Source organism: Tachysurus vachellii, chromosome 25, assembly GCF_030014155.1.
Source record: "Tachysurus vachellii isolate PV-2020 chromosome 25, HZAU_Pvac_v1, whole genome shotgun sequence".
Taxonomy (NCBI): Eukaryota; Metazoa; Chordata; class Actinopteri; order Siluriformes; family Bagridae; genus Tachysurus; species Tachysurus vachellii.
In genome coordinates, this window is record NC_083484.1 from 8,401,762 (window position 1) to 8,417,075 (window position 15,314).

A 15,314-nucleotide genomic window follows, 5' to 3' on the forward strand; every position below is an offset into this window, starting at 1 on the left:
TGGATTCGATGATTGCAGTGTAGAACTGTTTCAGCAGATCCTGTACTTCTCCAGAGTGAGCAAAAGGGCAAAGAAAATCACTCTGGACCCCTCACATCCAGCACACTTACTATTTGAACTGTTGCCATCTGGAGCCCTGAGTACCAAAACGACCAGATATAGGAACAGTTTCTTCCCTCAGGCAATACATCTGATGAACACTTAACATACATCTGATGAACACCTAACATACACAGAACAAAACCTATTCTTACATTGTCTACAAGTACGCATTTATATTTTATTTTGCACATCTACATTTGAATTTGCACATCTTTACTTTAATTTGCACACTTATATTACAATTTGCACATACAACTGTCTATTATTTATGTGTCCATGTCTTACCATTGCTATATGTTTACACTGTGGAGCTCCTGTACTAGAAAAAATTCCTCGTATGAGGAAACATACTTGGCAATAAAGACCTTTCTGATTCTGATAGATATATATATATATCCATCCATAGGGTAACTGAATACATTAAAATGAAAACAAGAAAATCAGAGTAGGCAGAAAGGAAAAATATTATTTAAAAACATGTTTATTTTATTTATTATATTAATATATAATTGTTTTATCAAATATATAAATATAGCCAAAACATCTATTTTTACTGACTTAGGAAATATAATCCAGATTTCTAGTTATCTACAAATTCAGAGATTTAAGTTTAGAAATATAAAGACGGCACAAACAAAACTGTAAGGGGTCACAACTGTTAACATTAAGGCTAAACCACTGTTTATGCAAAGTGATAATGTTTGCACACATGCCGAAAGATATAAAAGGGTTGTGTATAAAAATATATATATAGCCTATAAACAGAAGCACATGGCCATGAACACCACTGCGGTCAGCTGCTTTCCAGATATTCACACATTTCAGATCCCTCACAATGCTCACAAACTCATGGCTGAGAGCTACTTTCTTCCATTGCACAAGTGTTATACTAAAGTTCTGTAGCACAAGTGTCTATAAGCATGCAAAATATTTAGCTTGTCTGCCTCAGCTCTCACAGTTTTGGAGAATTTTCCTTTTAATGTGCAGTCTCTACTTCCTATGAAAGGCTGAGCAAACCCCATCCCCCTCCCCCACCCTGATCATGTTCTTCTCAGGGACTATTGAGAGCATCTTGAGCAGCTGGATCACTGCCAGGTTTGGGAATTGCACGATCTTGATCAACTTTGATGTTCTGGAACAGTTTGTCACTGTACTTCCAGTGGGAATGGCTGGGTAGAGTGCCGGTGTCTGGCATTGTAGGACAAGGCAATTGAGTTGGCGGAGAACCACTTGGCAGAATATCTGGGGGCATGCAAGCCCTCCTCTCTATCTCCCTTCCACCCTCTATCTTCTCCTTCCCCTGCCTTTTTCTTTTCCCCAGTCCCTGCATGCTGGAAACAGATCTCAGGCCCTGAACCCAGACTCCCCTTGCTTTGCCACCCAAGGCCTCCTCTCCCCCACAGGCATGTAATACTGGAACCATGGAGGTAGGAAGAGGGAGGCCTGGGCCATTCTGCTTACATTGTGGGGAAGCCAGGCAGCTCCAGGACCAATCTGCTTAAATTGTGGAGAAGCCAGGCAGCTCCAGGACCAGTGCCAGTCACATTAACCCAAACACCAGACACCCCTGGGGTCATAGTGCATGGCTGATTTGGGCTCATGGCCATGATCAATATTGGGTTAATTGAGGAAAAGCACAGTGACTGGTCCAGCCTAGTGGTTTAAGGTGCCCAAAGCTGATGGGTTCAGTCTGGTTCTATGTAAACTTTCAAAAGGTCAGTATTGAAATTTGATACATACCCAATGCCTTGCATTGTTGAAATGCTTAATCGGGTTAGATGCAGATCAACACTGGATTTAACAAAGGCAGATCCCCTTCACTCCAATATCCCATAATCAAATGACCTTTTCCACTCTGTTTGTTTTACGCCAGTTCATAACTCTCTCTTTTGGTTTGGCCTTTCCAGCAGCTCATGGACAGAATCCCTGCAGTTGCCCAAAGGGGAAAGTTTTTGTGCGTGTGGGTGGTAACAACAAAACCAAAGCAGCTAGTGAGATGTAGATACATTTTTATATGCAAACAAAAAGAAAAGGGAAGAAGTTGCAAATAATGGACAATAAGAAAATAATAAGAGATAAATATTTACAATATTTACAGTGCATCACACCAAAAAAAAAAAAAAAAAAAAAAACGGGAAATGGAATGGAAGTGGTAGTAAATAAAATAATAGAAAAAATTGAACCTAGCTTTCTTATTAACCCCCTAACCCAGCATTCGCCAACCTTAAACACTCAAAGACCCATTTGGACCCCAGAAAAAAAAAAAACATGGGGCGCCACAAAACCCTTTTGACATCTAAAATAAAGATAACACTGCATATACAGTTTATTGAGGCTGGATTCAGTGACATGCTGGAATATTCCACCTTGTTTTCCACTTCAACCATTTGTGCCAAGTTTGGGATCAGCTGTATACCATGATCGAAATAATTATGCGCATGCAGATTTTGTTAGTTTTTCTTAAACACTTAAAATTAAACATTTTCATTAACAATTATGTTATAGTGTGGATGATGGTACATGCAATACTGTTAACAGCTTTTTCTATTATTTTGAAATGAACTCAAAATACACTGTTACAAACTATTTTGTACAATGCAGTTTGAACACATTTAATATTTCATAATTAGTTCAAAGCAGAAATCTGTTGTATTGCTTGTATTTCTCATGGTTGGAGTGAGAGTAGACTTTGAGAATATTTCTCACTCTCTTTATGCAGCATTTGCAGTGAAGGTCTTTGTTAGATTGTAGTACAACACCAGTGATGTATTGGGCAGTTATCACTACTCGATGCAGGGCCTTCTGGTGTGAAACAGTGCAGTTATACCGAACTGTGATTCGGGTTTGTAAGAATGCTCTCAATAGTGCAGCAGTAATGGTTCAACGTGATGTGGAGGGACATGTGAGCTTCCCTTAGATGTCTTGAGCAGAATGGATATGTTGAGGGTCCAGGAAAGATCCTCAAAGAGATGGGCACAGACTAACTTGAAGCTAGTCACATAAGCTCCTTACTTTGCAGATAGTCCACAATCATCTCTTTTGTCTTGTTTGTTGGCACACCACACTGCTAGGTGTTGAAACTCATCCTTTTATGCAGTCTCATCACCACTGTCCAGGCCAACCACTGTGGTATCATCTGTAAACTTGATTATGGAATTAAGGCCATGCACTTGAATACAGTCAAGTGTGAAAAGGGAGTGGAGGATTGGGCTCAGCACACAGCCCTGAGGTACTGTTTATGTGTTTAAGGTGAGGATGGAGAGTGTATGATTATTGATCCTAACAGACTGTGGTCGGTTGGTAAGAATTGTCCATGGTCCAGTTATAGAGGGAGGGGCTGATGCCAAGATTACTGAGCTTAGAGATAATTTATTTAATTTTCAGTATGCCTGGGGTTAATAATCTGTGAGGGTGTGGATGCCTGTCCAAATTCACTGAAAGTTAAAACCAGTCCTCAATACTCAGTTTGTATTTATATTTGGCTGCTTAAATGCCCCTCTTCGGATTGGCCCTGGATAGACTGTAGGCTTCACGATCACCAGATCTGAGAGCAGCATCGTGTGCCTTCAGGTGGAGTCAAAAATTATTGTTCATGCAGCATTTCTAATTGGGGTATATTTAATTAGTTTATGGGATGTTACCCTGTCAATACATCTGTTGATATGTTGCAGAACAGAACTGGTGTAGGTATTAAAGTCCGCATGGGAATCCAGTGTGACCTGAGAAGCAAACACATTCCAGTCGGGGTTCTGGAACTCATGCTGTAGTAAAGAATCTGCTCCTTCCAGCTTTAACAGCCTTTATTGTGTGTTTCACATGTTTGATGATGGGTGTGTATTTGGACACCAGGAACAGGGATAGATAATCAGATTATCCAACATGGGGCAGAGGAGTTGCTTTATAAGCATCATATTTGTTTGTGTACATGATCATATGTCTCCTCTTGTAGGTCAAAAAATGTTTTGATAAAATTTGGGGAGAGCTTTTCTCAGATTGGCATGATTGAAATCACCAGCAATGATAAAAGCTCCATGCGGATACACTGTTTGCAGGTAACTGATAACAGAAGAGAGTTCTTTCATAGCTAGTGTAGCATTATCATCCAGGGGTACATACACTGCAGAGATTATGGTAGATGAAAATTTACAGGGCAGGTAATAGGGTCTGCATTTGATAAAAATGTATTCCAAATCAGCAGAACAGTGGAATTTAGTAATAACAGCATAGGTGCAGCAAGATCTGTTACATAGATGCAAACACCCCCAACTTTGCCACAGCTCTTTAAACAATGTGCCCGTCTAGCTCAAATCGAGCTAGTTGGAATGGTGCTGTTTAGTCAGTTTCTGTGAAAACCGTAATGTTGCAGTCCATAAGCATTGAAGACTTTGGATTACTAAACAATTATTACAATCTGATCATCATCAAGAATTTCACAGTTCAATAACTCTCTTTAGTTTCATGAAATATCAATTGCTTTCAAAACATGCATGACATTGCACTTTATTACGCTTTTCATCTTCAGAGAGATTTGTAAATCTGATGCTCTGAAAAGGTAAGTTGTGTCTTACTCTTTTTATGTGGGTAGATGGCTGGAGATGAGGAATGGGGTTGGATCTGTATATTATGTTCAATTAATATACACATTCAGTAATTAAAATGCTGTGTAAAAGGTCATGCTATATTTGTTGTTTGTTACAAGTAGTAAACTGCTTTTGTGCCGGCAGGTAAACCCAGCCTTTTCCACCATTTATTTATATAAAGTATATATTTTTCAGAGTATATTTCAGGAAAAGAATTAAAATTATATGTGCTACACTGCAAAGCATTTTTTTAGTTTTTATCTTCATACTGTATACTACCGAAATACATTGCTTAATGAAAAAGGGCTTATTTGGACCCACAGTCTGCCAGATGACAACATTTAGTCCCTTAGAGAGACCACTGAGAGAACAGTTAATGTCTCTAATTTAGGGTAAATAGTGTATGATATAGGCTAAGCTCTCATGAACACACAAGTGTGCATATGGTGAATACCACTGGCCAAGCACCAATTAGCTAACAACAAACACAATATCCTGTGAATAATTATTTAAATGAAGCTGAAATCCAGTTTTTTTTAACATACTCAACACCAACCAAAATGGAAGCAGAGACCCTGTTGCTGTTGTTTAGACCAGCTGTCACAGATCAGTAAGGTCATCTTTAAGACTGCAGTAGAATGTGGAAGCATGTATGTGTGCAAAAGCTTGTGTTGTTACCAGTCATGCAAAAGCAGGATCGTATGTCTCCTCTCAGTAAGGGATCTAGCCAGAGCTTTTTCTGCTCCTCAGAACCAAACAGGTGCAGCACCTCGATGTTCCCTGAATCTGTTTCACAGTTAAAAAATATTGGCTATTAAATTGAGTGCAGTTATCTCTCTCACGCACACACACAAAAAAACACAAGCATATAATGAATTACAATCAAAATACTACTGTTTCAAGTTACAATATTAGTCCTAATTTCATCTGCATTAAAAAAGAAAACACACATACCTGGAGCCTGGCAGTTGAAGACCTCAGAGGCGTAGAAGCATCGTCCAGTTTCCTCAGCTATGTAGGAGTAATCCAGCTGAGATAGTCCACTCACTGCAGGCAAAAACAGATTCCATAGCCCAGCCTCACGAGCTTTTGCCTAAACACAGAATTTCTTAACACAGAAATACTTCCAGAAAGAGTACTAAATATAAAGAACTATTATCAACATTTAACACACAAGCTTTGATTATAAATATTATGGAATGCATTTGTTTTATGTTGGTGTGTGTTTTTACCTTCAGTTCCTCCAGTGCAGGAGGTGTTTGCCATCTCTCAGGGCCATCACGGTGTTTGATATAGTACTCAGTAATTTCCTAAAGCAAAGACAGTCCACAATTAAATTTCAGTACATCAACAGTGCACCGAGAAATCACTCTAGAAAATCTGCATGTGCAGAGAAAAGTCTCTGATGGTTGAGCCCTTTTACAGAAAATAATTATCTGTCACAAGTTGTGAACAAGTGGTAAAATTCACACAATTTTGAATAATCAAAATTGTCTAAAAAATATATAATATAATCTCTAAATAACAGTAAACGCCAGAGGGGATTTAAAGGCAAAGAGAATTGAGAGAGCAGAGCATACACACAGCTGTGTGCGCACACACACACACGATTTTCCCCATTTGAGTTACAGTACTCTATGGGCATACAGCGCTCAGCGTATTAGGGAAAAATTAGGAGGATGGACCTTCTGAAAGTAAAAAAGGAATTAATCACGTTCTTGACCTGAAGGCAAAACTCAGGCACAAGAATGCCAAGCCCAGCTATGATTATTTGCACTAGGAAATAAAGTTTTCATTTTACTACTCATATCTCCAACAGCTCTAAATTACTCACTCTCACGTGGCAAGGGCCCTTTGAGGTCACACAGCTAGTTGGGGATGTCGACTGTTAGTTCAAACCTTTAGTTTAGGTTAACGTAGCATTTATGGTTGTGATTATAAAGTTCAATTTTGGTCTCATCACTACAAATGACTCTGCTCCATAAGCTGTGAAGCTTGTCTAGGTGCTGTGTGGTGTACTGAAGGCGGGCCTTTTTGTGGCATCTGCACAATATGGCCTTCTCCTGGACTCGACTATCCTGTCTTTGCTTCCCAAACAATTCTTCTGGCAGTATTGGGTGAAATATTTCTTGTTCAACCTGACTGTGGCTTAGTATCAAACGAACCTCTTATTTTCTGATATTTTAAATTTTTGAGACCTTTTTATATAATTTTCCTCCTGTTGTTTAGTGAATTCAGTTATCATTAGGTTTTTAAAAGGAGTCAAACAACTATGTGCTCATTAATGACCACTATCCTTAAATAAGAAAAAAATTAATTGCAATGTTTAATATTTCTTTCAGGGTATACAAAGTGTATTTACAAACACACACACACACAGACACAGACACACAGACACAAGATACTACTCAAAACATTCACAAACAAAAGTGAAACTACTTGTCATCATATTTAATGTTTACCATTGGCCCCTGAGCTTACCTTCTTAGTAGGCAGTATGTGTTGTTTCATGAACTCTTTAACTTGCTGGTGGACAGTGTAACCTTTAGCTGACTGGAGAAATAACCTATCAGAAACTTGCACATCCAGTGAAGAACTGCACAAAGAACACACAAATGAAAGGAATACTTACTATACTTATTAGTACCCTTCCATAAAAAAAAATTACAAAACTAAACTGAATAACAAAACATATTTTGAGCTAAAATATCTACACTGACACGCAGCATGAGTTTTATTCAGCAGAAAAAGGACGTTTGTGTAGTTTACTCTCTCAAGCTGAGTTTGAGAGAGTAAACACGTATTATTCACAAGATTGGAGGTTTTCAGGTGATGTTTTTATGTTCTGTTATCAGTGTTCAATTGGTTGTGCCTAAGCACCCTTTGTGCTGTGTCTTTGCACATGATCCAAGAGAACTTTGGTGCTTGATGGGCCCCAAGCGAGGTAAAGCATTGTGTCAGATAAAGTAATGTGTCAGATTTGTTGCTCTCAAATATTACACTGGCAGGGGAACTATATTTTACAGTGGGCATCAGATGCTTTTCTCTGTATGAATTCCCCTTTTGTAACCAAACATGCTGATGATGTGCAATGACCAGATTTTTTTTTTTCAGAAAAGAATGCATTAGTTTTAATGGCAGTTTAAGAGGTTTGGGTGCTGCATTTTTTGATACGCTATATTATTTTTTGTGATAAAATGGTTTTCAAAAATAACCAGTGTCTTGAAGACTAATATAATATAAAGTTAGCTAGATATAGCAAAGTCACCGAAATTATCCTATCAGCCTGCACAGTAAAATAAATGTGTTTACTAATTTAATTTAATAATTAATTAAATTTTATTAAAATTGATTAATTTGAGTTTTGGAATATATATAGGAATTTTTGCCCCCTGCTGAAGAGAAAAAACTACTATGCATCACTAAATAAACTACTTTTCAACATTTCAATAGATAAATACATGAAAAATGCATGAGCAATATGTTATACATACACTAAACTAGAACCAAGAGCTAATTATGTGGCAAAGACAAAGCAATACTGATCAGAAGGTCATATCCCAACTGTGCCTAGTTACCATTGCTGGCCCCTAAAAAAGGCTTGTATTGTTGTTTACATTTACAGCATTTGGCAGACACCCTTATCCAGAGCGACGTACATAAGTGCATAAATCTCTAGCATTGAATACATTAATGCTGGCTCACTAAGTTACATACTTAAGATACCATGAGTTTAAAACATTTGTTCAAAGTTACAATGAAAAAAGTGTCAAAGGTTTTTTTTTTTTTTTAAATGCAAAAGATAAGTAAAGAAGTGCTAGTTGAAGTGTTTCCTGAATAAGTAGGTCTTCAACCGCCGCTTGAAAATAGCCAGTGACTCAGCTGTCTGGACCTCTAGGGGAAGTTCATTCCACCACTTTGGTGCCAGTACAGAGAAGAGTCTTGTAGTATGCTTGCCTCTTACCCTGAGACATGGTGGAACCAGTCGAGCAGTGCTGGTAGATCGGAGGGTGCGGGGTGCAGTGCGAGGGGTGATGAGGGCTTTGAGGTAAGAGGGAGCTGGTCCATTTTTGGCTTTGTAGGCCAGCATCAGTGTTTTGAATCTGATGCGTGCAGCTACCGGAAGCCAGTGGAGGGATCACAGCAGCGGGGTGGTATGCGAGAACTTTGGCAGGTTGAAAACAAGCCGGGCAGCTGCATTTTGGATCATTTGCAGTGGACGGATTGCGTTCATAGGTAGACCTGCCAGCAGTGCGTTGCAGTAATCCAGTCTAGAAATGACAAGAGACTGAACAAGTACCTGAGCACCCTGTGTGGACAAAAATGGCCGAATCCTTCTAATGTTGTAGAGAAGAAACCGACATGAGCGAGTCACATTAGCAACATGAGAGGAAAAGGACAGTTGATTGTCCATGGTTACCCCAAGGTTGCGAGCTGTGGCTGAAGGGGAGATCAGATCATTGTGCAAGGATATAGCAAGATCATGACCTGGGGATGAATCACCTGGGATGAACAGCAGTTCAGTTTTGTTAGGATTGAGCTTTAACTGATGAGCAGTCATCCATGATGAAATTTCTGCCAGACATGCTGAGATCCGGTCAGAAGCTGTGGCATCTGAGGGTGGGAAAGAGAAGATAAGTTGTGTATCATCAGCATAGCAGTGGTAAGAGAACCCATGCGAGGAAATAACTTCACCAAGAGAGTGAGTATACAGGGAGAAAAGAAGAGGACCAAGTACTGAGCCCTATGGGATGCCAGTGGAGAGTCTGCGTGGAGCAGATGTCACTCCCTTCCATGTTACCTGATATGAGCATCCTTCCAGGTAGGAAGCAAACCATTCCCAAGCTGATCCGCAAATCCCAAGACTCTTGAGGGTGGATAAGAGAGTCTCGTGGTTGAGTGTATCAAATGCTGCTGAAAGGTCAAGGAGGATAAGGACGGATGACAGTTTGGCTGATCTAGGAGCATGTAGTTTCTCAGAGACATCCAAAAGGGCGGTCTCTGTGGAATGAGCTGCTTTAAAGCCAGACTGGTTGGGGTCTTGGAGGTTGTTCTGTTAGAGATAGACAGACAGTTGATTATAGACAATGCGCTCAAGAATTTTTGAAAGAAATGAGAGAAGTGATACCGGTCTGTAGTTACTGATGTCTGATGGATCCAGAGCGGGTTTCTTTAGGATGGGAATAACCCTTGCTCTCTTGAAAGTAGTTGGCACCTGACCAGATGCTATGGATCTATTGACGATAGTGGAAATGAAGGGCAGAAGGTCTTGCGAGATGGTCTGGAGCATAGTGGAAGGGAGTGGATCCAATGGGCAGGTGGTAGGATTGCAAGACTGGATGAGCTGTAAAATCTCTTCTGCTGCTACAGTTGAGAAATGCGACAACAAAGGTGTAGGGGAATCCATACTCTGAGATGTAAGTGTAGTCGGGGCTGAAGTGAAGGTCCAGCAGATTTCCTCAATCTTCTCCTGGTAGAAGGAAGCAAAGTCTTCTGCAGTCAGGGAGGATGAAGAAGGTGGAGCCGGGGGGTTGAGCAGAGAAGAGATGATGTTGTGGAATTTCCGAGGGTCATGTGAGGAAGCTTCAAGCTTTTCCTTGTAGAAGGAAGTCTTGGCAGAAGTCACATCTGAGGAGAACTTGGCAAGAAGTGTTCGGTAAGAATCAAGATCTGCATCAAGTTGTGATTTCTTCCACTTTCTCGCTGACAATCTTAGCTCTCTTCGATTGTTGCGCAGCACATCTGAAAGCCAAGTAGCAGAACAAGAAGTTTTCTTGGGTTTAGTGAACATAGGGCAGAGGAAGTCCATAGTTGAGGAAAGAGAAGAGACGAAAGTATGTGTGGCCGAGTCCAAGGGTAGTGAGGAAAAAGACTCAGGATCAGGAAGGGAAGAAAGAGTGCCAGAAGCTACAGAAGAAGGGGAGACAGAGTGAAGGTTGCGGCGGGTAACAGCGAGGGGGTGAGTTTTAGGTAGGGTAGGGAGAGTGATGGTGAAGGATACCAGGTGATGATCAGAGACGTGTAGTGGGGTAGCAGTCACGTCTGTAGCCGGAGAAGGACGGGTGAAAACCAGGTCCAGGACATTGCCTCCTTTGTGTGTGGGGATGTAGCTGTTGAGTGTGAGGGTGAATGAGTCGAGAAGAGACAGGAGGGAAGAAGAATGTAGCTTGTCAGAGGGGAGGTTGAAGTCAGCAAGCAGCGTCAGAGGGGAGCTATCGGAAGGGAAGACACTAAGCAGTGTGTCCATTTCTTCCAGGAAGTCACCTAGGGGACCAGGAGGGCGGTAAACAACAATGATAACAAGGTTGATTGGAGAAGTAACTGAAATGGCATGGAATTCAAAAGAGGAGATGGTTAAATGTGACGGTTAAATGTTGTTTGTATGATGCATGTAGTTTGCTCAAAAATACCAAAAGTAAATGAAAAATAAAGTTTGTTTTTAAGCATCTTACAAGCAATATTTGCAATTAAGAACAGCCAATAATTGGTTAAGCAAGAATATTATAATGGTGGACTTAATGAATTTTAAGACAGAGATTTTTGACAGAATCTATCTATAGACAGAGACTATTGTGAAAATATTAAAATCTGTGATCAAATGTTCAGTAAATTTTAAGGTTAAAAAACATAATATAAAACACAACATAATGTACATCACAAATGAAACAATACCATTAAAATTCTTTAACAATTTTAAATTTCTGTGAGTATGGAAATGACCTGTGGGCGATCTTTAGAGCCAGGTGAACTAAAGGTTCCACGCTTTCTTCAAACTGAGCTGCATTCGGAGCACTGGCATTCCCCAGCAAAGATCTTGCATAAATGCCCTACCACACACAGGCACACACCGGAAAGATTGAGGAGAGATATTCAGCAATACACCAAAAGCAAGCTAGATCTGATTCTGAGGTGTTCAGCTAAAAAAAATAATCAGAGTTCTCTGTAAGATTATGAGCAGTTACTTACAGCACATGTGTAGTTATATTTCACACATGCTTGGGTCTCATTCATGTCACTCAATCCACCTATAGGTCAACAGTAAGTAAAAGCTAACCAAGCAATTAAAGATAAAAAGTGGCATAACCCACATAATACTGCGCACCTGTGCAATGCAGGCCATTTTAAACATGGCCAAGGCAATAAAAAAATTCTTATGTGGAAGTGAAGTAGGGATTCCAGAGCATTGGCAGTAAATAGAGATCAAGTCGTCTGCTGAAGGGATACCTGAAAAAGAATAACATTAAATTAAGAACAATTAAATGAAATTAACTATCAAGAACTATAAAAAACATCTAGAATTGTATGAAATGGCTGCTATTTAACCCTGTTAAATTAAACTATATTAATCAAATTCAGACTTGTTATCTCTGGCTTGTTATTTGATGCATTACAGATACTGTACAAACTACCATACTAGAGGTATTAACTCAAATTAGCATCACAACTTTTAGATTATCCATTGTTTCGCATTATGAAAGTCAGAGTCTTCTAGTCATAATTAAACCTTCTCATATTAATGTATACAATATCTCACAAAAGTGAGTCACCCCTCACATTTCAGCAACCATTTTATTATATGATCTCAAGGGGCAAAACTATAAAAATTGGATATAGTTTAGAGTATTCAATGTGCAGCTTGTATAGCATTACAGATTTACAGTATTAATCATACATAATCATGGCTGTATGTTAAGTTATTTTCAAAGGACAGTAATCTATGCTGCTTTACAAGCAGCACATAGACTACTAACATATATCCACATTTCATTCCTATAATATGGTCCCTTGAGAAGACATACTAAAATGGTTGCTGAAATGTTAGGGGTGTACTCACTTTTGGGAGATACTGTACATACATATGTACCTGCATATATATATATATATACAGTTGAGGCCAAAATTATTAGCCCCCCAGGAATTTTGGAACATTTTCCTAAAGATCTTTCCAATGTTTGCAGCATTGATAAAACTTGATATAATCAAACATTCGCCAGTGCTATTTAGTAGCTTTTGGTACATTTTGGAATATAAAATACATTTTTAGGCTTGCTTTATAATCAAATATAGTGAAAATGGGGTGGTCAAAAATATTAGCCCCTTGTGAATATTTGCTTTCAAAACACACCCAATTAATCAATCAGCTTTCAAAACACACCTAATTAATCAATCAGCTTTCAAACCACACCTGTGCAGTCAATTGGCTTCCTAACAACACCTGGGCATTCAATCAGCATTAAAGGACTCCAAGGAACAGGGCACTTGAACACATTATTGGGAGAGACTACTTTTACTCACCATGCCAAAGACAAAGGAAATCAGTCTTGAGCTCAGAAAGAAGATAGTGGAGGCTCATGATAAGGGGGAAGGCTATACTGCCATTTCCAAGCTTTTCACAGTGTCTAGAACCGCCGTACGTTGCATCATTGCCAAGTACAAGGAGACAAATTCTGTAAGAAACAAACCTGGGCGTGGTCGTAAGCGCAAGATTTCAAGAACCCTGGAGAGGAAAATAGTCAGAGATATCAGCAAGATGCCCCAGACATCTGCCAAGATGATTGTTGCTGACCTGGCCTCTTCTGGAGTTGATGTTTCAAGGAACACAGTTGTGAGGGCTCTTCATCGTGGTGGGCTTCAGGGCCATCGTCCCAGAAGAACCCCTTTACTCAAACAGCGGCACATCACAGCTAGACTGAGGTTTGCCCGTGAACATTTGAAAGGTAAAGATGAGTTTTGGGAGTCTGTGCTTTGGTCTGATGAGACTAAACTGGAACTGTTTGGGCACATGGATGTTGCTTATGTTTGGCGAAGAAAGGGTGAGGCCTTCAACCCTAAGAACACAGTTCCCACAGTTAAACATGGTGGTGGGAGCATCATGCTGTGGGGCTGTTTTGCAGCTTCAGGCACAGGGAGCCTTGTTCGGGTGCATGGCATCATGAAAAAAGAAAATTATGTTGACATTTTGAGGGATAATATGCAGAAATCTGCTCGTAGTCTAGCCTTAGGTCGTCGCTGGGTCTTCCAACAAGACAATGACCCAAAGCATACATCGAAATTGGTCCAACAGTTCCTGAAGGATACCAAAACAAAGGTCCTGGAGTGGCCCGCACAGAGCCCAGACCTCAATCCTATTGAGAATCTGTGGCGAGTGCTCAAAGTGAATGTCCATGCTCGGAAACCACGTAATTTGGACCAGCTGGAGCAATTTGCAATGGAAGAATGGGTTAAAATCCCTCAGGAAACCTGTGCCAACCTAGTAAAGAACTACTCTAAGAGGTTGTTGTCAGTTGTGGCTCAGAAAGGGTTCACTATTGACTATTAATGACCGGGGGCTAATAATTTTGGACGTTTCATTTTTGCCCTTTCTTGTTTCAACTCACTATTTCAATTAAATATCCTAATCAAACTTAGTGGAGATTTTGTCTTTGTTATTTTGGAAACAAACACACTATAAAACACTTGTTGTTAATGGTCATTTCCATGGAGAAATCAAGAGTTTTGTCTAATTTCATAAGGGGGCTAATAATTTTGGCCTCAACTGTATATATATATATATATATATATATATATATATATATATTATTATATTATACACACACACACACACACTAATTAGTTTCAAACATAATTGATTCTGAACACTGCCACATTCTGTATTATAAAAGGGTGTGCACACTTATGCAAGTAGGTTATGATACTTTTTTCCCCTAAAATGATTCTTATACTTTCAATCTCACAGAATAAAGGTGGAAATGGTTCTGACACAATTTTTTTAACATCACACCTGCCATTTTAACAGTATTTAGACTTTATATATCTACTACATATAAATACTCAAACAAGCCGGTGACGGTCATCATTTCACTAAGAGATGTCAAATGAAATGCCATATGTTCTAATAATAAATATATATTTTATTAGTATGTGTGCTCATTGAATTTCCCTAATTACATTTAAAGCCTGGCAATGACTTTTAAGCCGCTGGTTTTAGAAATGTACACTGAACAACATTATAAATGCAACACTTTTGTTTTTGCCCCCATTTTTCATGAGCTCAAAGATCTAAGGCTTTATCTATGTACACAAAAGGCCTATTTCTATGAAATGTTAAATGTTAGATTAATGTTAGATGTAACATTAAATGAAATGTTAGAATGTTATGACTAGAAGCTTAGCAACAGACACCCCATCAGAAATTGAAAAGGCGTGCCTGATTTCATGTGAAAAGCTGGATGTAGCAACACAACAAACACAACTTGATAGCATGAGGCAGCACAAACACTGAATGTCACAAAAATGCACAGCCCAGCAATGAGGAGATGACACTGAAAAATTTGCAAAAGTTGGATCTCAACAAATGCCTTGCAAACTATGCAACAAACTTAAAATAGACAAAAAAGATGTAAAAGATAACACAACCATATTTTTGCATCAGTGAGAAATGATGTCATGTACTGAATTTATATAAGGTTTAGGAATGTACATTGTGAAACTTCAGATTATTAATAGGCAAATTAATTGTTAACCCAGGGTAAAGCTTAAGCAAACAAGATAACCCAGGATTCCATTTACCCAAGGGTTAATCTAAATTATGCAGGGTTAACCATTTCAAAATATCGTCGCTGTCGGGCGGAA

General features: G+C 39.2%; 1 protein-coding gene across 1 annotated transcript in view; it reads right to left on the reverse strand.

The window, feature by feature from the left end:
* Positions 1 to 15,314, reverse strand: part of acad11 (acyl-CoA dehydrogenase family, member 11) — a 42,191-nt gene that overhangs the window by 19,943 nt on the left and 6,934 nt on the right. The window contains exons 7-12 of the mRNA XM_060862166.1: positions 11,785 to 11,906; positions 11,403 to 11,509; positions 7,164 to 7,278; positions 5,915 to 5,992; positions 5,637 to 5,775; positions 5,361 to 5,468 (exon numbers count right to left, since the gene is read on the reverse strand). Coding sequence (XP_060718149.1) covers positions 5,361 to 5,468; positions 5,637 to 5,775; positions 5,915 to 5,992; positions 7,164 to 7,278; positions 11,403 to 11,509; positions 11,785 to 11,906 — 669 coding nt within the window. The remainder of the gene's footprint in view (positions 1 to 5,360; positions 5,469 to 5,636; positions 5,776 to 5,914; positions 5,993 to 7,163; positions 7,279 to 11,402; positions 11,510 to 11,784; positions 11,907 to 15,314) is intronic.